Genomic DNA, 25,138 nt, shown 5'->3' with positions numbered 1-25,138 from the left:
GCAGTGTTAAATCCTGCTTCATATGGAATCATTTCCAGCAAGTAGGATAGCGCTACCTCTATTGGTAAGTACTTCATGATGTACATGTAGCTAACACAATTGTATGCCCATTTGGAATACGCATATGCATTTAAAACTCTAACTACTTCCAATTTAGCCAAATTTCGAAGGTAGACTAAACTTTAGGCTTGCAGGTTCGTTTCCACGGTGTTTGTCCGTTAAAAGGTTCGCGTCCGCACTGACCGCTAGCGGAGCTCCGCACCCTGCACTCGCTCAGCGCATCTGCCATTTTCTAGTCCCATTTAAGTTTCGCCGAGGTTTTCGCGTCGCCTGGTCACTAGTGTCGATTTTGTAAGTTGTTGGGGAGGGTTAAAACCCGCGCGCAGAGCTATAATTTTATTCCTGGAAAATCGTCGTTGGCGCTGACCGCGTCACACTGTAAAGCTAACGTACGCAACCGAAAGTATTAGCCCTTTGTAGCTGGACAACTGTCAAACGGATCTGCCTGACACAAGAGCACGAATATTAGCAAGCCAACGGAAAGCAATTAAACGAAATAAAAATGTTCTCACGACCCAGGTAAGCTTTTTTTTTCGCGACTTTCGGTTTTTTGCAAGGACTCTCGAAGGATTTGTTAGTGTGTGTGAAGGCGCGCATTATGTAAGAATTCGCGATGCGGGAGGAGCAACTGCCCCAGCTGGTAGCCCAGTGACCTAGTCACTCGGATCAGACGAGCAGCCGCCAAGGCGTCCGTATATATGTACACTATATTCCTATTCCCATTCCTCTTTCTCAACGCTTCCTCCTTTTGCGCAGCTTTCGTTTTCACTGGGGAAACCCTGTGTGTGCGAGCGAGAGGCATTCCGATTGGGAATCGCACATGGCCTGGCATTGACCCTTCGTTTTCCCTCCCTTTTCCGCACTTGCTGGTCCCGTTAGGCGAACAGCTGTTTTCAGAATTTTCACTTTTCCCTTGCAGTTGCATAAGCGTTTTCGAACTTGCATGCCTTCCTTTTTTTGGCTGCCAAACAAGAAACAGCTGAAAAAATCAATGGGCTGCAGTGAGCGAAACGGGGGGTGCCATCTATCATAGGTATATGTGCTTTATTTTCGTTGTTCTTCGCATGAAGAATACGCATATTTTGAATGAATTTTCTATGATTCATAATTGGATAAGAAGTACAAAAACACAAAGAGTTCTCTTATTCTTTGGCAGTTTTCTAAGAAAAAAAGCTTTTGGAAATTTTCGAATAATACTTTTCCAATGACAACAATTTATTTCCTGTGTAGCGAAAACGCAACACCTTCAATACCATGGACATGGACATTGTATATTCGAAAGATGGTCTGGCGGAATTCTAAATTTAGTGGCATATACCGAAAAAATGTGTGTTTTGTTTCGCCGTTGTCAGCGTTTTTCGTTGCCAAGTTCATCAAAAATGTTTTCAGCTGGCCCGCTATCTTGCCTCTCGCTCCCCCACATTAGCCGCAAACCGTTAGCCAGAAATGCGGCTAGCAAAAAGAAAGAGTTTAATGAACTTGGCCAACTTCAGCCTCCAGTCGTATTCATAGGAATATTGGTGGGCCTTTTTGGGCCCTAAAAATAATTTTTGGTAGTCGCGCGCTCACTTGAAGATAAAGGGTATCACTCGAAATGGTTTACGACACGCACTTATTCCGTGTATTTGGCTCAGATATGCGAAATTGTTTAGCACTCGACGTGGTGGGGCTCATGTGAGTGCCATTCAAATAAATGGAAAAAACTGACGAATGATAGCTGGCGTTACCTAAACGATAATTATCAGCCCAAAGTGCTCGCCTTTTGTCGGCGCAAGGGATCTCGGTGTTTCCAGCCCGGCGCACGTCACTAACCGGTTCCAACTTGACCAAAATCCAGACCCCTATTCCGATACCAACCCACTGCCACTTCCATACCCATTCCCCATTCCCCACGAGCATGATGCCATCAATGAACCGCAAACACAAATTAGTCACACGCCTCTGTCCCGTCATTTGCCCCTCTCGTAATTAGCACCATCCAGTGGAACTAGAAACTAGCAAAAACATAACAGCAGGGGTCACAATTATAGCACCCAATTCCCTTACCGGTGGCGAGTGATATATGATCTTCCTTGGGTACTTCAAACAGTTACAGTGTTTCGTAATCCGAACCTGTTTTTAATTAATTGATCAAGTAAGTTCGGGTCCATAATTTATTTTTGTAAACCCTTCACAACGAGTAGTAAGTTTTGCAATCTTATCTTGGGGCATTACGCTTCAAGAACAGAAAAACATTTTCAAGTTCAATGATCCAATTGATTTTGTAATTCATTAAATTGATACGCGCACAAGGAAGTTCCCAGAAAATGAGCTACTTTAGTTGTTTGTAATGAAAATAAATAATAATGTGCTTCAGTCTAAGCGGTTAGAAGTGAACTTAACTTGGAGTTTTCGAATATTTGTTTACCAATGAGAGGATGTAAATCCTTCAAAAGCAAAGCAAGAATTTCTCTATACTATACATTATATTTTATATCTAATAATGAACTGGAGTAGATGCTAAATTTGTGGCCATGGCTGTGCATAGATTTTTATCGTGATGTTGCCAGGCCATCCATCCCCTCTTATCGCTGGCGCTTTGGATTCCGGGGGACAGCTGTAAACAATGCGGCTTAGTTTCCTTCTTTTTTTGCTATTCATTTTATATTTTGGCGTGCCCAGAGCGCGGTGATAAACAAAAAGCAGCTGACGTCGACCTTGGACATGGCTTTCTTTATACCATAAATATGTGTGTTTGTTGTGGGCGGACAGGGGGGCCCCCCCACTGGCCGTGTCAAGAATGTCCGTGGGCCCACTTCAAAGTCAAGGGTTCCCAGGGGGTTCTCCAATTGCCGCGCTGATAAATGATTCACGTAATGCACTTTTGCAATTCGCAGCTTATGTGGAACTGTGGGCAAATTTTGCCGATGCAGCACATCAGCAACAGGAAAGACTACGGTGGCAGCGGCAACAGTTCCCACCGCTCGACACTATCATGAGGTGGTGGGCGATATCATCTGCCCGTCTCAGGTGCGCGGCATAGATCACATCCGTGATCCACGACTCAACAAGGTGAGCAGCGCTAAATCAATTGTGCAGTACTTAAGTTTTGTGTTAACTATATAAAATGCTTATTTTTGTAGGGCCTGGCCTTTACCCTGGAGGAGCGCCAGACTCTGGGCATCCACGGACTTCAGCCGGCGCGTTTCAAGACGCAGGAGGAGCAGCTGCAGCTCTGCAAGATCGCCGTGAACCGCTACACGGAGCCGCTGAACAAGTACCTCTACCTGAGCGATCTGTACGATCGCAATGAGCGTCTGTTCTTCCGCTTCCTGTCGGAGAACATCGAGGATCTGATGCCTATTGTGTACACACCCACAGTGGGTTTGGCCTGCCAGCGTTTCGGTCTGATCTACAGGCGTCCTCATGGTCTGTTCATCACGTACAACGATCGCGGACACATCTTTGATGTGATGAAGAACTGGCCGGAGCCGAATGTGCGTGCCATCTGTGTGACGGATGGTGAGCGCATCTTGGGACTGGGAGATTTGGGCGCTTGCGGCATGGGCATTCCCGTGGGCAAGCTGGCCTTGTACACGGCTCTGGCCGGAATCAAGCCCCATCAGTGCCTGCCAATTGTGGTGGATGTGGGCACCAACAACATCGATCTGCTGGAGGATCCCCTGTACGTGGGTCTGCGTCAGAAGCGTGTGGTTGGTCGGGAGTACGACGACTTCATTGATGAGTTCATGGAGGCCGTGGTGCAGCGTTATGGCCAGAACACTCTGATCCAGTTCGAGGACTTTGGCAACCACAATGCATTTAGGTTCCTGGACAAGTACCGCAACACCTACTGCACGTTTAACGACGACATCCAGGGAACCGCATCCGTGGCCGTAGCTGGACTCTATGCCTCCAAGCGCATTACCGGCAAGTCCTTCAAGGACTACACCTTCCTGTTCGCAGGAGCCGGTGAGGCTGCCATCGGCATTGCCGATCTCACCGTCAAGGCCATGGTGCAAGACGGTGTGCCCATCGAGGAGGCTTACAACAGAATTTACATGGTCGACATCGATGGTCTGTTGACCAAGAGTCGCAAGGTGGGCAACCTGGATGGCCACAAAATCAACTACGCCAAGGACATCAATCCGATGTCAGATCTCGCCGAGATTGTCGCCACCATCAAGCCCAGTGTATGTATTAAGAAGTGCTATTTCTGAAAGTTTTTTTTACTTACATCAAACTAATCAACAGGTGCTTATTGGTGCCTCGGCTGCCGCCGGCATTTTCACACCGGAGATCCTGCGCACCATGGCGGATAACAACGAGAGGCCCGTGGTGTTCGCCTTGTCCAATCCCACCAGCAAGGCAGAATGCACTGCCGAAGATGCTTACAAGCACACGGATGTGAGTTATTTTAATTGAAAAATTTATTCACAAACTAATTTTAATGAGATCATTTAAATGCACAGGCTCGCGTGATCTTCTCGTCGGGCTCTCCCTTCCCGCCGGTCCAGATCGGTGACAAGACCTTCTACCCCGGCCAGGGCAACAACGCCTACATCTTCCCAGGTGTCGGCTTGGGCGTGATCTGCACGGGTACACATCACATACCCGACGAAATGTTCCTTATCGCCGCCCAGGAGTTGGCAAACTTTGTGGAGCCCAGCGACATTGAGCGCGGATCGCTGTATCCTCCGCTGTCGAGCATCCGCAACGTGTCTATGAACATTGCCGTTGGCGTGACCAAATGTGCCTACGATAGAGGTAAGTTAGCACTCCCTCTTAGGAAAAAAGAAACATTGCCAATAGAAGCGAAAATATGACTCATTTGGTTTGTTTTGTAGGCTTGGCATCCACCTACCCTGAGCCACAGGACAAGCGCAAGTGGCTGGAGAACCAACTGTACAACTTCAACTACGAGAGCTCGATGCCCGCTTCCTGGGTTTGGCCGCGGATGCCCTACATTAAGACTCGTGATTTAGTGCCCACAAAACTCTATGGAAAACAAAGTGAAAATTAATTTCTTTCTTATTTTATTCTAGGCGAAGAAAGCCCGCTCATTGCCGCCATCAAATAAAATAGCATTAATGCGTTCAACTGGTTGATGGCACCGTTCTGTTTTGCATCTAACACACTCTACTACTTCCAAGCGTACACCATCAGCACCAAGCAACAAAACAACCAACCGACTACTAACTACCCTAGACTATATAAATTTCCAGTGCTCACTCTTTTTTAATGTTTGTCGATCGATCCGTTGGCACCAACAGTCAAACTCAGACGTAACTAAAAAATTATTAAAATGTTAATAATATAACTAGATCATTCAACAAACTGCAGAGTCAACGGATCGGTTTTTAAATGTATTTTCAAATTGTTTATAGTATTATGTATGTATGCGATTGTTTTATATCTGTAAAAATTATGATGTTATTAATTTTGTGATACCAAAACGAACGATACCAAACGACGATGACGACAATGACTGTGACGGTGACTACGCCTCCGAAAAAGCAATTACGCAGTATTCTATTCTATCACTATACTATCTGTATTTAATATGTGCTATGTTTATGGTTTGCTGTAACAATTTAAACACCCGATTGGCTTCGCAATTCCATTCCTCGCCGCTTGCCATAACTATCCTGCATTCTCAGTGTAACCCAGCTTCCGATATGATCTGCTCTGTCTACTACTACTAACTCTGACGGCGGCATCAAGCGAGCTCTGAAGCTATAATTATTTATCAAATTCACGCTTAATCACCCACCCGAAATTCGACAATTGATTGATTTATCTATTGCTATATGCTCCTTTCGTTCACACACAGAGAGCGAGGAAGTAATGTAAATTATCGAAACCCCCTACAAACCGACCGCCTAGAACAATTGGCTAGACAGCAGAGCTAACTGCTTCGAGAACTGGTGAGAACAACCCAAACAACCAAACAACCAACCAACCATCCAACTGATTCCACATGTAAAACAACTTAATTCGCTGCCGTTAACCTCCAACTATCTAAGTTAGAACATTATGCTTTCTATCGATTAGTTCCCTTATATCTGTAGATATATTCGAGCGATGATTATGTTTGTTGTTGAGCCATGTCTGATATTTATTAACGCAATTAAGCAGCTTTGTTATAATTTATTGTTAAAAGGTCGAGCTAATGTATCAATAACTAGTAACCCCTGCCCCTTATGATCGATCGGACCGATTCAGCCATTGTACCACTGACTAGATGATGATGATGTGCGATAAACAATAAAACGAAAACACAAGTTAAACACTATTGAACTCAATGGGATCCTTTATGCCAAGTACTAGCTTGATATACCTTGTGAGCTTGAAGCTCCATTGTTTTCAGAGCTTTTGAGAGAGATTCAAGATTCTCTAGGCAAGAGAATGAGAGGCTTGGGATCGCATTTGATTAACTCGTTTTGTTATTGTCTCGGGAAGTGTAAACAAAACAGAATATTTTGATATTCCCATAAATTGTTAATTGTATTCCGGATCACTGGGGGAAGAGATGATGCGACAGATGTCTCAAAAATCGAGAGATCAAAGCTCTGATTTAAACTCGATTCGGTTCTCTCAAACCGAACTGCTGGAGGTATAAAACGCAACTTCTCAGCTTGTTATCTCCCAGTCGAGCTTGAAACGTCTGTTTGCCCAGACATCCACGTCACACTACTACAGGTTCCGATCAGTCCAGATCAGCGATTCCAGCGAGATGATGATAGCCAGCAGCCTCGCCGTCTTATATGGCATTGCCATCGTCTCGTCGATGGGCGTGCAATCTGCCCGAGCAGGTTAGGGAAATTCTCCGAATCCGAATTCTTATCCGCGTCGGTGGGATGCTAATGCTAATATTGGTGTACATTGCATGGGTCAGACTACGCCGACGACTGCACCACACCGGATGGCGATCAGGGTCAGTGCATGCCCTTCTCCTCCTGCCGCAGCATCGAGCAGCGGCTGACGGAAGTCCACTGCTCCGGGCAGAAAGTGCCAGCCGACTACACCAGCTATCTGCAGAAGGCTTCCTGCGGCGAGTTCAATGGAGTGGTGAGTGCAGAACGATGGGTTTATACCCATTGCCATAGAGAAGCAAAGGTCAATGTGTTATTATCAAAGCAAATAAATCAAAACATTGTCAACATCATCTTCTGTATCAGCTTTTGTATAATGGAATCCAAGAAAAATCCCCTTCGCAAACTCACTGATTAAAATGAAAACTAAGTGAATGGCGAACAATTATGTTATTCAGCAAAACTCATTCATATTTACAATAATATAGAGTAAACCTCATTAAGATTCACATGCAGTAGGCAACTTAATCAGTGGCAAACTATAATTAAACTAATTCCTAGTAATTTCTAATTTCCATATAAACTAGGTCTTTAATTACTGATTAACTTTAATGACGTCTCTTCTGCAGCGTCACTTCTGCTGCCCCTCAGCCGACATTCAGCACAACTCCAAGGTGATGAGCCTGTTTAAGGACGAGAACTTCGACTGCGGCAACTTCCTCAGCCAGCGGGTGGCCAATGGCTACGAGGTGAAGCTCTCCTCCAGGCCCTGGATGACCCTGCTCCGTTACCAGCAGTTTGGAGAGTCCAGGTTCCTGTGCGGCGGTGCCATGATCTCCGAGCGTAGGTGTTCCACCCATACAATGTGATTTTAACTTGTATTTAATATATGTTACTATAGGCTACATCCTCACCGCTGCTCACTGTGTCCACGGCCTCCAGAATGATCTGTGAGTATATTAATCCCAATCTGGAAGCACTTCAGGCCTAATCTCCATTTCCATAGCTATGAGATCCGCCTGGGCGAGCACCGCATCTCCACGGAGGAGGATTGCCGGCAGCAGGGACGCAAGAAGAAGTGTGCCCCGCCAGTTGTGGATGTGGGCATTGAGAAGTATCTGGTGCATGAGAAGTACGATTCGCGTCACATCATGAATGACATCGCTTTGCTCAAGCTGAACAGGAGCATTCCATTCCAGAGTAAGCCAAGTCAAGTGAATCTCCATCTCCACATCTATCACTTTTTATACAATCTCTATGCAGAGCACATCAAGCCCATTTGCCTGCCCATCACGGATGAGCTGAAGGAGAAGGCGGATCAGATAAGCACCTACTTCGTGACCGGCTGGGGCACCACCGAGAACGGCTCCTCCTCGGACGTGCTGCTCCAGGCGAATGTGCCACTCCAGCCCCGCTCCGCCTGTTCCCAGGCCTACCGCAGGGCAGTGCCGCTCAGCCAGCTTTGCGTGGGCGGCGGTGACCTGCAGGACTCCTGCAAGGGCGACTCCGGTGGTCCGCTCCAGGCACCCGCCCAGTACTTGGGCGAGTATGCCCCGAAAATGGTCGAGTTCGGAATCGTTAGCCAGGGTGTGGTCACCTGCGGACAGGTTAGCCTGCCCGGCCTGTACACGAATGTTGGCGAGTACGTGCAATGGATCACGGACACCATGGCCAGCAATGGCCTGTGAGGACCATCGGCAGTTCTTAGAGTGTGCCTTAGTATTAAGTCGTACCCAAAAATATATTAAACACATATTCGTAAACTCATACAACACCTTTGCGGTTTTATTCGAAATGTGGTTTGCATAAAATGACACCTTAAAGGGTAAATGATATTAGGAATTGGATTTGTGGCTTAGAACACCACATACCCTGTGGATTTAGGAAGCATTACTGATTAAGTGAAAAGCTTCCCTAATATTTTTTCCCCAACAACTTCAATTACTAGCGAATGAATCATAATTACATCTTATTACTATCAAATGAATAAACAAAGCCTGGCTCAGACAGGTGAATACAATTTCACATTTTCTATGAATATTAACAATCAGTATTATTGTGTAATAGACGTGTGACTAATAACGCTTAAGTCTCAAGTGATAAGCAAGTATATTGTATGTTGCCTAGGGGCCAATCATCTATGGGGAAAATAAGTACCTATTGAGTTATTAATCAACCGCGATAATCAAGCTAATATATGCGTTCACTCGAATTGCCAGACCCTCCAGCGAACTTTCAGATAAGCCGATTGGATTACAGTTTATGTTTCTTCACGGAATTACTTATAGTCAAGTGCTGGGTTATTAAGAGTAGGAAGTTTATGAGAACCAGAGTTTCCGACCTGTCCCAAGTGACGTGCGTTCTAAACTTAGCAGGATTTTTATCGCAAAACCGCAAATTTTGGGGGGTTTTTTTGCACGCATGGCGCATTTAGAGATCTTACCCGCAATGCTGGGAATTTCTGTTCTGGAAATTCCATGTTACACATCGGTCTCATGTCCCAAAGAACGGGTTTCGATATGGCTATGGCGACGACCTGCACCATGGGCGTAGCCAGGTGAATGGGGGAATTGGAGAGCATACTAATTGAGCAAAAAAGTACCGCCTCTAATGGCCGTCTACCCCACCTGTTGAACTTCACCGACGCGTGCCAGTCCCCGCGACTGCATCGGCAGTCTCCAGTCGGAGAATCTCAGATTTCGATGGGGGCAGAGATCCAGCCACTTGGAGCGACCAGCTGCGAATGGGAGAGCCCTCTAATCGCAAGGGGGTTTCCTGGAATTTAATCGCTTTTCCCACGCTCCACGATCCAAGTGCCACTATCGCTTTTCGTACCATAAGTGATGATTGCAATTTTCAATCGTTGTTATGCTATGTTCTGTGATTGTAAAAATACTCGGTATTTTAGTAATATTGAACTTATGTTACAAGCAAAACGTATACTATCCACTTAATTAGGTAATAATATGGTGGCCCCTCTCTAGAGAGTGTAATATTATAGTATTTTACTACAGACCCACGACACTATCTCAATAAGGTAGCTAGTATCTGAAACTAGTAGTTCTCCGGCTCTGAACGGCATGCGCTTGATCTGGTGGAAGTGCCGCAAAACCTGTATCGACGATCTGGGGTTGCGCTCAGCTATTGATCATTAATGCTGTCTGGATTGGATTGGATTGGATTGGCGCTTCCCACAGCACGCGAATCCGAGCTACAAAAGCTCGGCACACGACGATCTGCGGTTCATTACAAGTTCATCTGTTCAGCGCGCACGTTGGAGAACTCTATCGTGACCGGGAACAAGACCTCGAAGAGTAAAAGCATCTGCATCCGGACTTGAGACAGGTTTTTAAGTGCAGCAGGAAGACCTCCCACTTTGATTACGGATTATTGAACATAGCAATCAGTCAGGATGTTGTCTACTGCGATTGGACTTGGACTCCTCTTGTGCATCTTGCCCCAGCTGGTCATCAGCCGTAAGTTTACACGAAGATCTATCCCACGGATGATGTTTACCGATTCATTGACTTGCAGAGAGCAGTTGTGTCACTCAAGCCCAAGGAGCCGGTCAGTGCATCCGATATCAGGAGTGCCCCTTCGTGCAGAAGATCATCGAGCTCTACGGACGAGATATTCCACGGAAAATCCACAACCAAATCAGTCAGCTGCAGTGCAGGAGCACCACAAACACAAGGGTAAGTTTGAATGATTTCAAAAAATATATCAGATAACTGCGAAAGTATATTGAAAATTATTTGATTTTAAGAGTAAAGAAAAGAAGAAGCTTCTAAAAATATCTTTCTAATAAATGGACCTAAATTTATGTTTGTAGGACTTCCATCTTTGCTGCCCCAACGAGGCGGCCCCTCAGTCCTCCTCATACAATCAACCCTCCCAGACGAAGGTGATCCGATCGCAGGGTGGAAATCTGAACCGGTACGATCGCCAGGGTCTGCAGCTGCTGAACTCGGTGACCAACTGCGGCAACAAGGGCAATCCCAAGGTCAGCGGTGGCAAGACGGCCAAGCCGGGCGACTTTCCTTGGGTGGCCCTGCTCAAGTACCAGATCAACGATCCGCGTCCCTTCCGCTGCGGCGGCAGCCTCATCAGCGAGCGCCACATCCTGACCGCCGCCCACTGCATCATCAATCAGCCCGAAGTGTAAGTTCCACATAGTAATTAATAATTTCATTCGCATACGATTTCAGCACATCTTGATACAAAGTAGCTAAGATGATTGTAAATCAAATTAATAGCCATTATTTAATAATTGGTTCAACATCTACTGCTGATGACTAATCTGTGTGGAAATGGTATTCTGTTTCTAGAACCGCAGTGCGCCTGGGCGAACATGACCTGGATTCGGAGGAGGACTGTCACTATTTGGGCGGCACGAACCGCGTGTGCATTCCGCCCTACGAGGAGTACGGCATTGAGCATATTCGTGTGCATCCCAACTACGTGCACGGCAAGATCAGCCATGACGTGGCCATCATCAAGCTGGATCGCGTGGTCAAAGAGAAATCTCACATCAAGCCCGTCTGCCTGCCCATCGACCAGAAGTCCCAGGCGCTGGACTTCGATCAGAGCTTCTTTGTCGCCGGCTGGGGCGGCACCGAGAAGGAGACCATCGCCACCAAGCTCCAGCAGGCATTGATCACCAGGAAGAGTCTGGACGAGTGCCGCCAATACTACAACAAGGGTGAGGTGACTGACAACCACATCTGTGCCACGGGTACCGGCATCAAGCACACCTGCCAGGGAGATTCCGGCGGCCCAGTGTTCTTCAAGCACCGATTCAAGAACACCTACCGTGTGGTCCAGTACGGCGTGGTCTCCTACGGCGGACGGCTGTGCGGTCAGAACCAGAACCAGCCAGGTGTCTTCGCCAGCGTCATCGACATGCTGCCCTGGATCACGCAGAACCTTCAGTAGTGCCACCCCACGATACTCTTCTTCCTCAAGACACCAACTTATTTATATCCGTAGTCTTAAGCGTTCTTGCCACAGGAATATCTAGCTTTGTAAATTATTTTAATAAATAATATTAGCAGCAATACATGAAATACCAATTTTTATCTCGGTGGGGGTGGGAAACTAAAGGATAATTTCACATTGAGCTTTGTAATTTATTAAATAAAGTAAAGTAAAGTAAATAATATTAGCAGCAATACATGAAATACCAATTTTTATCTCGGTGGGGCTGGGAAACTAAAGGGTTATTTCACATTGAGCTTTAATTGGAAGCAGAGGCCTTATGGAAAGCATATCCTTTCAAAATAAAACCAAGTCTATTTGGTCTATTTAGAGTATATGAGTACAATAACCATCTTATTTTTACGAAAGCGAACTATATATTTAAGTTAAGCAACTAAAATGGTGTTCAAGATTATAGATAGTTATAAAGTTATGTTAGAGGTTAGTTATGTTTAAAACGATTAGTTTAAAAGGATTAGTGTAAGTTTGTTAGATTCCAAAGGACACAAAATGACTTATTTAAGTTTGTTAGATTCCGCAGGGTTTTGGTTTCTTAAAACTTAAATCTTAAGATGGAAAATCGTGAGTCACTCTTAAAAAATTCGTTTAAATCAATGATGTACCATGCAACGCCTGTTCCCAGCGAAACTCACTGGTGCATGAACTGCTCTACTGACTCATAGCTTTTCCTTTGGTTTGAGCATAGCTTTAGTTTTCCGACTAATTTTGATATTTACATCACAGATTCCTCAACTTCGTCGTCATTGCCATGGATAAAGGTCTAAAATACCACTTATTTCAATATCATAAATCTTTCGAAGAGTAATCATTCTTTAAGAACGTGATTTCTCAGAAGTTCTATATAATATGGCTATAAACTGCGTCTTTTGATCGAAAACTGAGTCATCAATAATGGTAATGACGTTGGTATGCTATAATTTTGCGGTTAGACGCTGCATTTAAAATCCATTTAAGATATGTACATACGTGTACCTAAGCTCTTGTCTCCGAATCCGTTTGGAAACTAAATTTATATATAGCACCGTGTTAATAGTGAGTAATACCTAGAAGTTCAATATGATTTATGCTTTTAAGGATGTCCATTTAATTGTCTGGGGCGACTGTTTTATGTGAGCTCTAACATTGAACTAAATCCGAGCCAATAAAACTGGGTAGTTATTTTGATGTAGGCCAAAGCGAAACAATGGACAGATGGCTATCATGCAGCCTATTGTTACCAAAAGCTCGTGGACAAAAAGAAAATTTGGGCAAACAGTTTCCTTTTCGCAGCTGAATAGTTCACAATGCGCAGTAGCCGCTTCCACGGATTTATTCTGAAAATGTAACGTGCTATATGTGATCCATATACTTCCCACACAAGCCCCGATTCCATTGCAGGATTCTCTACTTGGTGACCTTTTACCACACGCTGCCCTTCTTTGCGAATGTCTCCGTGTCGCTGCTCAACAGCTACCTCTCCTCGTCGGTTTCGTTCAATCTGGATACCATATAGTGAGTTCAAATGGCACAAAGTATACCTCCTAACTTACATTGTCTAGCTTGAATTGGAACTCCACTTTTCCGGCCATCACCGTATGCGAGATATATAATGCCGAGCGGATTTGGGATCTGAGTGATTCACACTTTGGCGTGGAGCACGATATGCACGTGGATGATTTCATTTCGGAAATTGTTTTCTATCGAGGTGTCTGCAGCAGCTGCGAGGATTGCTCTAAGATGCGATGTCCCTCCAATTTCACCCACCTTGTGGACGTGGTGCGTTTAGTGGCCTATGCTGCTGTACTTCCTCCTAGCTATATCCGCGAATCCTTGCAGTTTCGCACCAAGTGCCATCAGCTGCTGGTGAATTGTACCTATCTGAACAAGCTGTTCGACTGCTGCGATCAGTTTCTGCCCCTGCCCACGGAGTATGGACTGTGCTTCTCCTTCAACTCGCATCAGGCTCGTAAAGTGTCGCATGTCCAGTTTACCAACAACCGGATGACGGGACCGGGTCATCTAAGCTTCCATGCCGCCGCCGACATTCAGCTTTACGTGCATGCCCCAGTCGATGTGCCCTATCAGTTTTCCGAGGGCATGATACGGGAAACGGTGCTGCTGGGTCACTACAAGGAGCTGATCTTGAACGTGATCGAGGTGCACAACGACGAGAGTGTCCAGGATCTAAGCATGGAGCACCGGCGATGTCGCTATGGCCATGAGCATGTGCCGGAGCGAATGGGAATCTACGACTTCTACAGCTACTCCGGCTGCGTGGTGGAGTGGTAATATTTTGCACACTTATTGATAATATAATTGATTTCATATATTGAATAATATATAGTACTGTGCTGCTCCAACTGGACAACTGCAACTGCACCAGTCACTTTATGGCCATTCCCGGCCAGAATTACCTGCCCGCCTGTGACTACCGCGGCCTGATCTGCCTGACCCGGATCCGCGACAAGATCATGACGGAGCGCAAGTCCTGCGAGTGCATGAGCTCCTGCGAGGAGCCGGAGTACAACATTATCTACAACTCGGCCGATGAGTAAGCATATTGCGGAAGTTTCATTTAAGCAATTTGAGAGGTCAAATAAGTAAGTGGGTCACTTAAAAATGTAACTTTTAACTTCTAGGGATGATGAAGGCTCCGATGAAGTGTCGGAAATCCGAGTGGCGTTGGTTGAGCTGCCAACACAACGATATGTACGTCGTGTGACTAAGACAATCCTGGATTTCTTGAGTAAGCTAGCCTATCCGTATTAATCTCTATTAGTTTTGAACTCGAGACCGCCGTTTCAGTTTCCCTGGGAGGACTGGTTGGCCTGTTCTTCAACACATCCGCACTGCGAATCGTGGAGAGCATTGTTATCTGTCTGCGGTACAGAAAAACGATTGTGAAGTGGGTTAAGCGGTTATTTCTTGGCACAGTTCAATATTTACAGATCTTGGACCAGTCGATGTAAATCACAATAATATCATAAGCTTTAAATCATAGTTGTCTTTCTATAGGGAGTATGCGTGTACCGGATGCACTTGTACGTGATATGGGTAGTGTGGAGCTCAGCTCCGTGCCATCTTTTGTGCCACATAGGCTGCATTGTCCGGTGAATTGCGCCAGTTGGGCGGCGTGACGAACTGCATCAGGGTTTGCATGTAGTCTGGCAGATACATAAAGCTGGAGAAGAGCACCAGGAACAGCATAACCAGAAAGAATCCATCTGAGGGGTGATAATCCCGATTAGCAATTGGATTTGTCGCACAAGTTCGATACTTACTGATCAGCTTCTTCTCCCAGGGCTCAAGCATATTGACGCACGTCACCAGTTCGTATTGGCGGTAGGCGTGGCTGGCCAATTGTTTTAAATTCAGCATTTTGTATGACTAAAGTCCAATAAATTCGCGTCGCAGGAAATAAAGTTGTAAACAAAAAACATATGATATTCGGTGTAGCCAGACGTTATAAAACTTGAATTTCTGTAGCAGCCAGCGCTTGTCCGTCAACTAACGCAACACTGCGTGTTAAGTCATAACAGTGCATGTTAAGTCATAACAGTGCTGTAAAATCATATGGCGCGGTTGTTTTGATTATGTGTGATCACAACGTTTGTTTTTAAAGTGTTTTAAAATAAATTAAGCCCACACAGGAGCATATTATGACCCATCAACTTGTGCGGTAAGTGCCAGCAAGTACAGCACTCTTTGAATCCATATAAACTTTGCGACTTTCAAGGGTTTGTGAGCCATCGCAACCAGAAGCAATTGAAAGAAGACCATCCGTGTCCCATGAAAACCTTGAAATATTTTATAAATCCTGCTGGGACATCTCACAAAGTGGCACAAACAAGATCCTGACGGGCAACAAAGCCCTGGACACTCATTTCGGAGGTGGAATATCCTTGGGTCACCTCGTCGAACTGATCGGCAATTCAGGCACGGGAAAAACGCAAATGTGGTACGTTATTAACTATTACATTCTTCTATATTAGTTAACAATTTAATGATATATCTATTTTTTGATAGCTTACAACTTTGCCTGAATGTACAAATTCCCAAGGCAGCTGGCGGATTGGAAGGCAGCGCATTATTTATAGACACCAATCAGGATTTCCATCCCGACAGATTAAAGGGTTAGTTAATGAAGTTAACTATATATTCCTCTGGCGAACTTAAATATAATTTATTTTTAGAACTAGCTTTGAAACTGGAAAGACAGTATGCTCATAAAGTTCCAGAATTTAAGGCTCACAAAATGCTGCAGAAAGTCTACTATGTGAAGTGCCACAAACTGCATCAACTGATGGCCACAGTTCTCAGTTGCCACAGGCATCTCGCCAATCATCCAGATGTAATATTAGTTTTAACAATATTTGCGAATATCCCTTTTTGCACTATCAGAAAATATTTTTCTTTTTCCTAACCAACATCACAAAATTTCCATACATCTGCCAAACCAATTTGTGTGTACCTTTGATTGAAAGGCATTTCTGTAACTTAAAAAACCCGACTGTCTCCTCAGATTAAGCTGATTGTAATCGACTCCCTGGCTTTTACCCTGCGAATGCTTGAGGATGGCGCCCAGCGTTACGAGATGCTTCTGGAACTGCACGAAAGCATGCGGAGATTACAACGTCATCATGAATTGGCCGTAAGTCCTCACAATCGATCAATTTTCCATTCCTTTCAAAATCCCGTCCACCGGCAGTGGGTCTTCACCAATGTGCTCACGCATCGCTACGTCAGGAAAAAGTTCCAAGTGGAGCCCGCCTTGGGGGATCTGCATTCGCACTTGATCAACGAGCGCATCTGGTTTGCGAGCAGCTCTGAGCTTCACCTGGGCAAGTCGTGGAGGACGAGTAGATTAATTAAGGAGTCTGAATGAGGCTCACTTTTACTTTTGTATCGATTTAAAACATTAGGTAGAAATAGGTCCCTAAGGTTTCTTTATAAGTATTAGAATTTCCGTTAAAAATAAAATAATAATAAGGATAAATAAAAATAAGGATCCAAACATTATCACACAAAAGAGGAGCAGCTGCAGCATTGGCCAACGGCATCCTGAACGACTTGCAATGATTCGCATTGGCATAGAAAACGGATCCGCAACTAGCGCACACCCAGCCAGCTGCTGAGCACTTGCTAAAAGCTCCTCCGGTCAGCTCCACTCCACTCCACGACGACCCCGATGCCTATCGATGGCGCAGCTCCAGATTGACAGGCGAGCAACGCCTGATTTATGCGCGCGGCACAGGAATGTGGCAAAGTGTAAAAAGTGTTTACACATACGAACGGCGACACCCAAACCAGACCGCCGATCTCTAGCCCGCGGCCTTTTGATTATACACGCAGAAAAAGGAAAATTTCATTTTATTATTAGTTATCTATTTAAAAAATTTTAGTGCTTAGTGCTTAGTGCTTTCTGTGTAAGGACCAATGTCCTACTCCTTAAACTTAAAACAGAATACGGAAACACATAATTTTTCCAGTGCATTCCCCAGGCGAACATGGAGCTCCGGGCAGCAGCTAGTCACGCATATGCAGCGACAACTAATTCAATTTCCACTTGCCAGAAGGAGGCGGCTGTTTAGCCGAGTGTGCACGCCTAATTGGTAATGCGATCGGCTTTATTGAGGCGCTGGAGTCGAAGCATCACTTGTGGCTATAGCTCTACCCATATAGCTTAGTCTCTGGATCTGAATCGGTGGATGTGACTGGGCCTGGTGTCTGCTGCCTCCTGCCTGCTGGTGGAGCTTGCTGGTGCAGTCACAGGCTATCGCTGTCGCTCAGCGCAAATCCCATTACGTGCGATCCGTTTCGAGCCATAAACATGTAACAGCTGCAGTGGAGCTCCCCTCCCAGTTTCCACCGATCCCACCCGATCCTAGCCGAGTTTCCTGGCTTCCAGCGGCGCAACTTGTCGCTCGAACTTAATTGCCTCGGTTGCGCTTATGACTTTCGTGTGCAATGCATCCTCATCCTCATCCACATCCACATTCACAACTCCGCTCTGTGACTGCAGCATTAGAAAGTAACTTCAGCCGGCGGAAAGCTATAGCTATCAACATCGGGCTCGCATCGTCTTCGTCGTCAACGCGGAGTTGCTGGCGCTATTTTCGACACCGCCTGGCCCGCCATAAATTTCCAACTGCCCTGCAATGCACTTGGGCCTCAAAACTAGAAATGGTCTGACTGAGCCCGTGGCACGGAAAAAAGTTTGTGATGTGATCGGAAAAAGATTTTGGGATCAGTAAAAAACATTACAGATAAAGATTTGGTATAGGTTTAATGTTGAAATCATTTAAAGACAATAATAAGCTTTGTATTACTGCATCTACTATACATATCACTACCTAATATAGTATTTAATACATAATTTTAACTTTTAAGTTTAAGCAAAATAAATATTTTTTTTCGTGTGGGTAATTTACCAAGCTGGCAAGTTGAAAGTCCATTTCCCATTTTCCATTTCGTACGGGTTTCAATTAAAACAAAAAGCAAAAAGCCAACAAACATTCCGAGCCAGCGAGCATGGCCTGGCAATTTGGCCACGACCTCGTGCACCGGCAAAGTTCAGGCCCAGAGTGGCTAATTCCGCAACACCGCGCCGCCCCGATGGCAGCGTCCGATAGCCAGAGCCACGGCCACAAGCTGCGGCTCCAGGAGGCAGGCGCTGCTCCACTCTGGCCGTGAGATAATCAAATGTTGGCCAAAAAGGATTGCACTCACTGCCGCCGCCGCCGCCTGGCTTATTGTTCTGAGAAATTGTTATTAATTGAGTTGTACGTTGCACCTGGCAAGCTTCGATTTGGAAAGCGCTCCACTACTTTTCGATTGCTATCTGCCGCCCAGTGGGTGGCCCTTTAGCATCGGCCATTGACATAGTAAATGGTTCGGCTTAGCTCATTTGCCCAATTTAATTTGGCCTGGCCATCAATTTTGGCCAGGAGAGCAGCCGCGATCTCGTCTCATTTGCATGCCCGTAATTTATGCCCATCAATTAGCTGATTAATTTATTTGGCGTGGAGCGAGAGCTTCGGAGCATCATGCCCAAAACGCTTGTCTAATTAGACAAATGCGCTACATTAATGTCGCCTCTGACATTTATAAAGCGTGGTTCTGCCGCAGTTGGGTGATTTTTCACTGGTTTTCTGGCTCCTCTTTCTAAGTTGCGGGGCTTCAAGGGGCTTGGTAAATCAATTAATGGCCGCCTAAGAGGGGTTAAATGGCCACAGGGATTAGATCCTAATGTTTTGACATTCAAATCGAATTAGTCATTTTAATTGTGATTTTCTGGTAAAGGTTCCTGTAGTTTAGATAATAAATACCTTAAAGTTCGTTTTAAAAAGCGTGTCCTAAACTTGTTCAGCAGCTAAGTAAATAAACTACTCACTATATAGGCTTATAAAATTCGATTTATTTTTGTAAAGATATTTCTTTGATGGTAGATCTTTTCTTACGACTTTCACTCGGACGTTTCCCAGGTCTATTAGCCAATCAATTCCCCACCTAAATTAGTTTATAATGCAGCTTATAAATGCCACTTGTCCAGCAAGACACGGATGTGCCTGGATCTTGATCCAGTCGCAGCGTGTTTCTCAGCGGCAATCTTCGCCTGCCACTGGCGCAGGGGAAATGAAAATATTTTAATTAAAACACAAACTAAACGTTTACTGCTGGCGATGTTATCCATAGCATTTCATACAAATAACAACGACAAGTCTAACCTGGCTACCAGTCGGCGGTTGTGGTTTGCAACTTCTTCAGGAGCTCTGTGTTTTTGCTGCTGCTGCTGTTGCTGCTGCTGCGTGCAACAAATACGGCAAATGTTGCATGTAACAGCAGCAACATGTGTCGCACAGCGCCTATTTGAATATATATCAAATCAGTTTCAGATAATTTTCTATAACAGCTCGACAAACAGGCAAATGGTCGAAACATTTGTACGAGTTCGTTGTCTAAGTCTTTCGTTTTGCTAGCCATGTTGCTGCTGGAGTTGCTCCTACTGCCGCTGCCTGCGAGTGCATATTTTACGCGCTCCATTGTGGCAAACGGATCGGGCTACGAAATTAAGTTGTTTTGCATAAAAGCGCCATAAAAAGGCGCAGCCGCAGCCGCAGCAGAGGCAGAGGCAGCAATTGTGATTAGAACGACACGACAGGCACGACATGCGACATATGAGACGATGCATTTGCTGCGGTGGCAGTTGCTGATGTCGCTGCTGCATTTGCCTTTCCTGCGTCCTTACATATATGGCCAGCAATTGTCGGTCGGTCGAAAATTGGCGGCTCAACACGAGCGACGTATGTCATCAAATGGCACTGCCATTAGCGATCGCCAAAAGACATCCTCGAGTGGTTCGAGTGGATTCGAGTGGATCGCGTCGGTGGCAGCTTCCTGCGGCTAGTAGTAGTAGGCAAATGCTAGGTACCCAGCTCCTGTGAACCCCGGTGGAACAGCGGCAAACTATTATCAATTTAAGTTGGCTAATTGGTTTCAAATTTATGGACCTGTATTTGATATTTATGTCGTCTACGAGAGCTGTGTGCCCCGCAATTTCGCCTGTCTGCCGGCAGCCGAGTGGCCCTGGCTATATGGTTGTTTCGATTCGATGCGATCCGCAGCGACCGTCGCTGCCTTGGCATGCTGCAAACAACGTAATTGGCTTTCAATTTGCTGCAAATTGTTGCAACAGCCACGACAACGGCGCAAAGAGCCAAGAGCCAACCGAGAAACATATTTAGATTATAGACGGATAAAGTTTATGTACGTTCTGTTCTGGCTGGGCAACTTTACTTTAGCTCGAGCACTGGCCCGCTGGCCGACGTTTCCTTCTGCTGCTGCCAGTTGGCCTCCGTCCACCATAATTCCAATGAGTTATATGCCCATCATGTGCGCTCCTTGGCCCTTCAAAGTCGAAAACGTATCGCGCGTTAATTAAAAAAACAGCAACAACCCCACTGAAACATCAGCGCAGCGCTTGGCAGCACAAATAATACAGAAAAAAGCGCCAAAAATGCCGCTAAAATTTCGCTCGGCTGCGGCGGTTCGAAAAGGGCGGCTACCAAAGTCCAGGCCTTGAACAGTACTGTTCAATAACTAAATAAAACACTTTAGCCGCCGTACACTGTAAAATGTTTTTTTGATTTCTTGATTATCGTTAAATTTAATTCAATCATGATAGACAAAAACTGAATGATTCGAGTAGATTGTTTAGGATTTACATATCTGTGGAAAGCAAACACAACGCTTTCAACCCTATTAACCCAATTAACCCTAATCCGTCTAAATCTAAGGTAAAATGTTTGGTTTCTTTCTGTGCATGGAGGAATATAAGAGAACGAGAGGCAGCCACAATCAAGCGAAAATTCCTGGCATTTTCTGCTTCATTAACAACACACTCATACTCCAGAACCCGGCCATTTCGTTTTGTTCGAGCCGAGTTTACCGCTGACGAAATTTACGCACGTTGTGGTAAAAAAAAAAAACCAGCCACCTCTGCAGTATCTGTTTTTGAATCCACAAGACTTCGGGCCTTGATCATCCGCTGAGCTTAGTTTTGTGTGTTTCGCCCGGCTCTTTTTGGTATTTTAATTAGAAACCGAACAACGCAAAATGCATTGCTCGCTGTTTGCTGCTTGCTGTTTGCTGGTCGATTTCGATTTCTTTCATCCTGGCCTTCTGATCTGTTTCGCCAGTTTCTCCATTTGTGTCCCGATCCTGTCCTCCGATTCGAACCGTTGTAGTGCCCAACTTGCATTTGGTTTTCACATTCAATTAGCGCATATTTCAAATGCGATCGCCGCAATCCCAGCCGAACATATTTCTGTTCGATTCAGACGAGTCCAAATGACAGGAAACGATGCTGCTGGAAAAAAGAGTCCAGCAGTCCAGAGCTGCCTTGTATCATAAGATAAAAGGTCTTAAGGTATGATTGCCAAGTCTTATAAATATGTGGAATTATATTTAATGAACAGGATTCTCTGCCCTTCCCAACGCTATAATACACCATCGATTTGTATGTCTTTTACTATCTTTATTAATATTCCTTTATTGCGTCTAGATCAAAATTAATATAATAAATAAATATTACTACACAGATAGGTATAATACAGTACAAAATCGTTTGAATCTTACCCGATTACACAGCTACCTAACTACGATCGTAAAACTATATTATTGCGTACAATTGCAAACAACTTTTAAAGTCTAACGCGTTGCGGCTGGGTCTTAGTTTAATACTATGAATCTATCTATAGACAAAATACAATAACGGTAACTGCTAATTTACAGTATTTACAGCTTATACACAATATAGAGCGCGACGATCCTAAATGAGAACTATATACAGCTTGTGCTAGCCAAGGAGTTGATTTCTTTTATATACGAGTATATCATTACATTTAAATGAACGTAAATGCGCGCCTGGGTTACACTAAATATCACACTGTGTAGGATGTTGCTTAGCGAAGAGAAGAGTTCGGAATTACACTAGCTAACTTATATATTTTGGGTGTCCACATCGACATGACACTGTGGAAAACGCCTGTCTAACTACAAAAAAAAAGTTATTCTTAAAGAGAACTCGAAGTTAGATATTAAAGAGCAAGCCATTAAACTGGTTTAGTATTAAGATAAGATCAGGTATACAAATAAATTGGCCCAACCCGTGGCCTCGAAAAGCTTGATTAACTAGCCAATTTATTTGTGTACCCCATCTTACACTAACAGACCTGCATTTAGAAAAGCTACGTTTTCAACAGAGTCACTCCGTTGTGGAGTACCTCGTAATCCTAATCTATATCCTAGTTTTAATTACGCTACTAATGCACTTGGAAATAGCGCCCGTGCTGTGGCAATTGGAACTTTGAGCTGGCTGTGGGCGGCTGGTTGGTTTCTTGATTGGTTGGTTGGTTGGTTGGTTGGTGAGATCACGGCTAAACCATCACAGTGGTGGCAAGGACATCGGAGCCCTCGTCGCCCGAGGAGGGTGGCATGGACTTGCAGTTGATCGACCGCTTGCCAAAGTCCTTACGCGGACTGTCCAGCGAGCCCACCGTGTTCTTTCGCATGTCCGAGTTCTGCGTTTTGTGCAGCAGAATCTGTGAGCTCCGCTTGTGCGCCTGCTTCAAACCCGTACTGGAGTCCAGCTCACGCTCGAAATCGCAGGGCGGGAATAGGGGCTGCGATCTGTGCAAGGCGGAACTACTCGCCGCCGAGGCGGCTAATTCCGGAGCGGGATTAAGGCTTAGTTCCATTCCGGTGGCCGCTCGCAGGGAGCTGGTGCTGCCCTTTAGCGGATTCGTATACCTGCGCAGATTCTCCTCGTTCTGCAGATTATTCGACTTCTCCTCCTCGTGACGCAGTGCATCCAGCGAGGGAGTCAAGTTCATTCCCGAACTGGTGCGATAAGCGAGACGCTGCTTCCAGTAAAGGCTGATGAACACCGAGAATCCCACCAGGACTATAAAGACACCGCATAGCACTCCAATCAGTAGACTGTGACCCGATCCATCGGCCACTCGGGCCGTTTCCAACTTGACCTCCACAATGGAGGTAAGGGCAGCTAGTTTGGCATGCTGCAACTCCAGTTCCTTGCGACGCTGAATGCCATTCAACTGCCTGGAGCTGAGGAGTTCACCCAGCAGACCCACCGCCACTGGCAACTGCTGATCATTTATTTTACTGGAGGACTGAAAATATACAATAGAGCGAAATGGGATTGTGATTAGATTTATATGCTTATGAACATTGGGTTAATATTGTATATCTTTAAAATACACAAGCCATTTGAAGTAATGTGCAAAAAACTTACCACAGTTAGTTCAACAGTATCATTGGTGCCCGTTTTGAGATCACAGAGCACCATGAGCATTCCGGGGTCCTGGCCAAAAGTACTCGCCGGCTTCTTGATCAATTGGGCAGCCAGCAGCACCCTCACCAGGGAGCAGAGGCCCTCCACCGAAGCTCCCTTGCCCACTCGCTCCAGGGCCAAGAGGATGGTGAGTCGGGCGCAGTTCTCGTTGACCACGGCCTGATTGGGCCAGCAGCTGGATTTGGCTGGCAGCCGAGGTGGAGCAACCCTACGCGATGGTTCCAGTGCTCGACAATCTCCTCGAACAGTGCAAGGCGACGAGAGGCAGGTCTCACTTAGTGCCGGTACACACACCTCATGCTGTTTGCAAACGCCGGACAGATTCGAGGACTTGGAGAGCGGATCCACCTTATAGCAGTTGGGCAATCCACACCAGAGATTCGTGCAGCGAGAGGTGCCGTTTTCGCAGACACACGCATTGCAGTTCTCATCGTCTTCACTTCTTCCGGTTAGAGCAATATCCAGCCAATTTTGGCTTTGGTTCAGGGCAGTATAAGGAGAGATGGTGTTGCTCGCGTTCTGACAGGCGGACTTGGGATCGGAGAGCACTAAAAAATAGACATAAAATAGTATTTTTAGCTTCTAACTCAACACTCAAAATATATGTACACCCCTAAATATTCATAATAGTTAAACAAGAGAATTCAACTTACAAATTTCACACCGCAATCCATGGCGTCCCGGTGGACAGATGCAGCTATAACCGCCGATTCCGTCGATGCAGGTGGCACCGCCTTGGCAGGGCTGTGGCGAGCACTCGTTCACATTGATGCGGCAGTCTGGACCGGAGAATCCTTGAGCGCAGACGCAGCGGAACCAGCCCGCTCCCGACTCGCAAGTGCCGCCATTGTGGCACGGCTGTCCCCGGCACTGGTCAATAGCCTCGGCGCAAAACAGACCAGTCCAACCTGGCGCACAGCGGCAGTGCGGCTGCAGAGCCTTGTCCGGTGCACCAGGCATGCAGGTGCCGCCATTCTGGCACTGGCCGGCATAGCAACCTGTAGCCCGCTCCGAACAGCGCTTACCTACACAGGGGAAAAAATAAATTTAAAAAATTGCATTTTATATTTTAATAAATAAACGCAGTTTAATGTCTGAAACAATAGGTTACGGAAACAAAAGACTTAGGCAACGAACTTATCGCAAATTGTACAAATTTCTTTCTTCTAATTCTTTATTATAATATACTTGCTTGGCAAAAAAATATACTTTCCAGAAACGAAAGACTTAAGCAACAAACTCATTGGGAGTGTGGGAGCCTAACTCCATAGAAAGAGGATTACCATGACCGTTGGCTTGGCTTGAACTAATCGAAAAGTAAAAGTGTGCCGACATAGATCGATGTGACTCTGACTGTATCTGTATCTGTATCTAAACTGTAGCCGAATCTATTTTCATTTTCTGTAGCTGTGTCTGTGACAAAAAAGCGAAA

General features: G+C 45.5%; 7 protein-coding genes across 10 annotated transcripts in view; 5 read left to right on the top strand and 2 right to left on the bottom strand.

The window, feature by feature from the left end:
* Nucleotides 1-341: 341 nt before the first annotated feature.
* Nucleotides 342-6,329, top strand: LOC6538299 (NADP-dependent malic enzyme). Of its 2 annotated transcripts, none has more exons than XM_002098790.3 (7): nucleotides 342-579; nucleotides 2,937-3,111; nucleotides 3,183-4,232; nucleotides 4,294-4,446; nucleotides 4,512-4,806; nucleotides 4,887-5,015; nucleotides 5,085-6,329. In XM_002098790.3, exons 1-7 carry the CDS (start codon nucleotides 563-565, stop codon nucleotides 5,117-5,119), a joined length of 1,854 nt encoding a protein of 617 aa, XP_002098826.1. In that variant the 5' UTR covers nucleotides 342-562; the 3' UTR covers nucleotides 5,120-6,329. The 2 variants fall into 2 exon arrangements, with proteins under 2 accessions (XP_002098826.1, XP_015048763.1); XM_015193277.3 differs by having other exon boundaries at nucleotides 4,887-5,051; nucleotides 5,873-6,329.
* A 137-nt stretch (nucleotides 6,330-6,466) lies between these two features.
* Nucleotides 6,467-8,626, top strand: LOC6538298 (serine protease grass). Its single transcript, XM_002098789.4, has 6 exons — nucleotides 6,467-6,854; nucleotides 6,938-7,110; nucleotides 7,484-7,697; nucleotides 7,756-7,804; nucleotides 7,861-8,054; nucleotides 8,118-8,626. The coding sequence occupies exons 1-6, from the start codon at nucleotides 6,776-6,778 to the stop codon at nucleotides 8,540-8,542; spliced, it is 1,134 nt and encodes a 377-aa protein (XP_002098825.1). The 5' UTR covers nucleotides 6,467-6,775; the 3' UTR covers nucleotides 8,543-8,626.
* Nucleotides 8,627-10,075: 1,449 nt separating this feature from the next.
* On the top strand, nucleotides 10,076-11,920 carry LOC6538297 (serine protease grass). The gene is made up of 4 exons (XM_002098788.4): nucleotides 10,076-10,330; nucleotides 10,389-10,549; nucleotides 10,687-11,015; nucleotides 11,183-11,920. Exons 1-4 carry the CDS (start codon nucleotides 10,267-10,269, stop codon nucleotides 11,787-11,789), a joined length of 1,161 nt encoding a protein of 386 aa, XP_002098824.1. The 5' UTR covers nucleotides 10,076-10,266; the 3' UTR covers nucleotides 11,790-11,920.
* Nucleotides 11,921-12,189: 269 nt separating this feature from the next.
* On the top strand, nucleotides 12,190-14,826 carry LOC26535844 (degenerin del-1). 2 transcript variants are annotated; one of them, XM_015193275.3, is made up of 7 exons: nucleotides 12,193-13,173; nucleotides 13,230-13,343; nucleotides 13,391-13,607; nucleotides 13,668-14,116; nucleotides 14,176-14,382; nucleotides 14,471-14,577; nucleotides 14,637-14,826. In XM_015193275.3, the coding sequence occupies exons 1-7, from the start codon at nucleotides 13,136-13,138 to the stop codon at nucleotides 14,798-14,800; spliced, it is 1,296 nt and encodes a 431-aa protein (XP_015048761.2). In that variant the 5' UTR covers nucleotides 12,193-13,135; the 3' UTR covers nucleotides 14,801-14,826. The 2 variants fall into 2 exon arrangements, with proteins under 2 accessions (XP_039232130.1, XP_015048761.2); XM_039376196.2 differs by having other exon boundaries at nucleotides 12,190-13,173; nucleotides 13,391-14,116.
* On the bottom strand, nucleotides 14,380-15,278 carry LOC6538296 (serine palmitoyltransferase small subunit B). 2 transcript variants are annotated; one of them, XR_001454031.3, is made up of 3 exons: nucleotides 15,113-15,278; nucleotides 14,778-15,055; nucleotides 14,380-14,710 (listed from the first exon to the last, which is right to left on the bottom strand). XR_001454031.3 is itself a non-coding variant. In XM_002098787.4 (2 exons), the coding sequence occupies exons 1-2, from the start codon at nucleotides 15,207-15,209 to the stop codon at nucleotides 14,898-14,900; spliced, it is 255 nt and encodes an 84-aa protein (XP_002098823.1). In that variant the 5' UTR covers nucleotides 15,210-15,278; the 3' UTR covers nucleotides 14,738-14,897. The 2 variants fall into 2 exon arrangements, 1 of the variants encoding a protein (XP_002098823.1); XM_002098787.4 differs by lacking the exon at nucleotides 14,380-14,710 and having other exon boundaries at nucleotides 14,738-15,055.
* Nucleotides 15,279-15,396: 118 nt separating this feature from the next.
* Nucleotides 15,397-16,860, top strand: LOC6538295 (DNA repair protein RAD51 homolog 3). Its single transcript, XM_002098786.4, has 6 exons — nucleotides 15,397-15,510; nucleotides 15,568-15,789; nucleotides 15,858-15,964; nucleotides 16,025-16,182; nucleotides 16,354-16,482; nucleotides 16,540-16,860. Exons 1-6 carry the CDS (start codon nucleotides 15,491-15,493, stop codon nucleotides 16,714-16,716), a joined length of 813 nt encoding a protein of 270 aa, XP_002098822.2. The 5' UTR covers nucleotides 15,397-15,490; the 3' UTR covers nucleotides 16,717-16,860.
* A 4,986-nt stretch (nucleotides 16,861-21,846) lies between these two features.
* The window catches only part of LOC6538294 (protein serrate), a 22,453-nt gene continuing 19,161 nt past the window's right edge, over nucleotides 21,847-25,138 (bottom strand). The window contains exons 13-15 of the mRNA XM_002098785.3: nucleotides 24,360-24,731; nucleotides 23,647-24,254; nucleotides 21,847-23,524 (exon numbers count right to left, since the gene is read on the bottom strand). Coding sequence (XP_002098821.1) covers nucleotides 22,769-23,524; nucleotides 23,647-24,254; nucleotides 24,360-24,731 — 1,736 coding nt within the window. The 3' untranslated portion in view covers nucleotides 21,847-22,768. The remainder of the gene's footprint in view (nucleotides 23,525-23,646; nucleotides 24,255-24,359; nucleotides 24,732-25,138) is intronic.

Source organism: Drosophila yakuba, chromosome 3R (assembly GCF_016746365.2).
Source record: "Drosophila yakuba strain Tai18E2 chromosome 3R, Prin_Dyak_Tai18E2_2.1, whole genome shotgun sequence".
In the NCBI taxonomy this organism is placed as follows: domain Eukaryota; kingdom Metazoa; phylum Arthropoda; class Insecta; order Diptera; family Drosophilidae; genus Drosophila; species Drosophila yakuba.
This window is presented reverse-complemented; position numbering and strand designations above follow the sequence as displayed.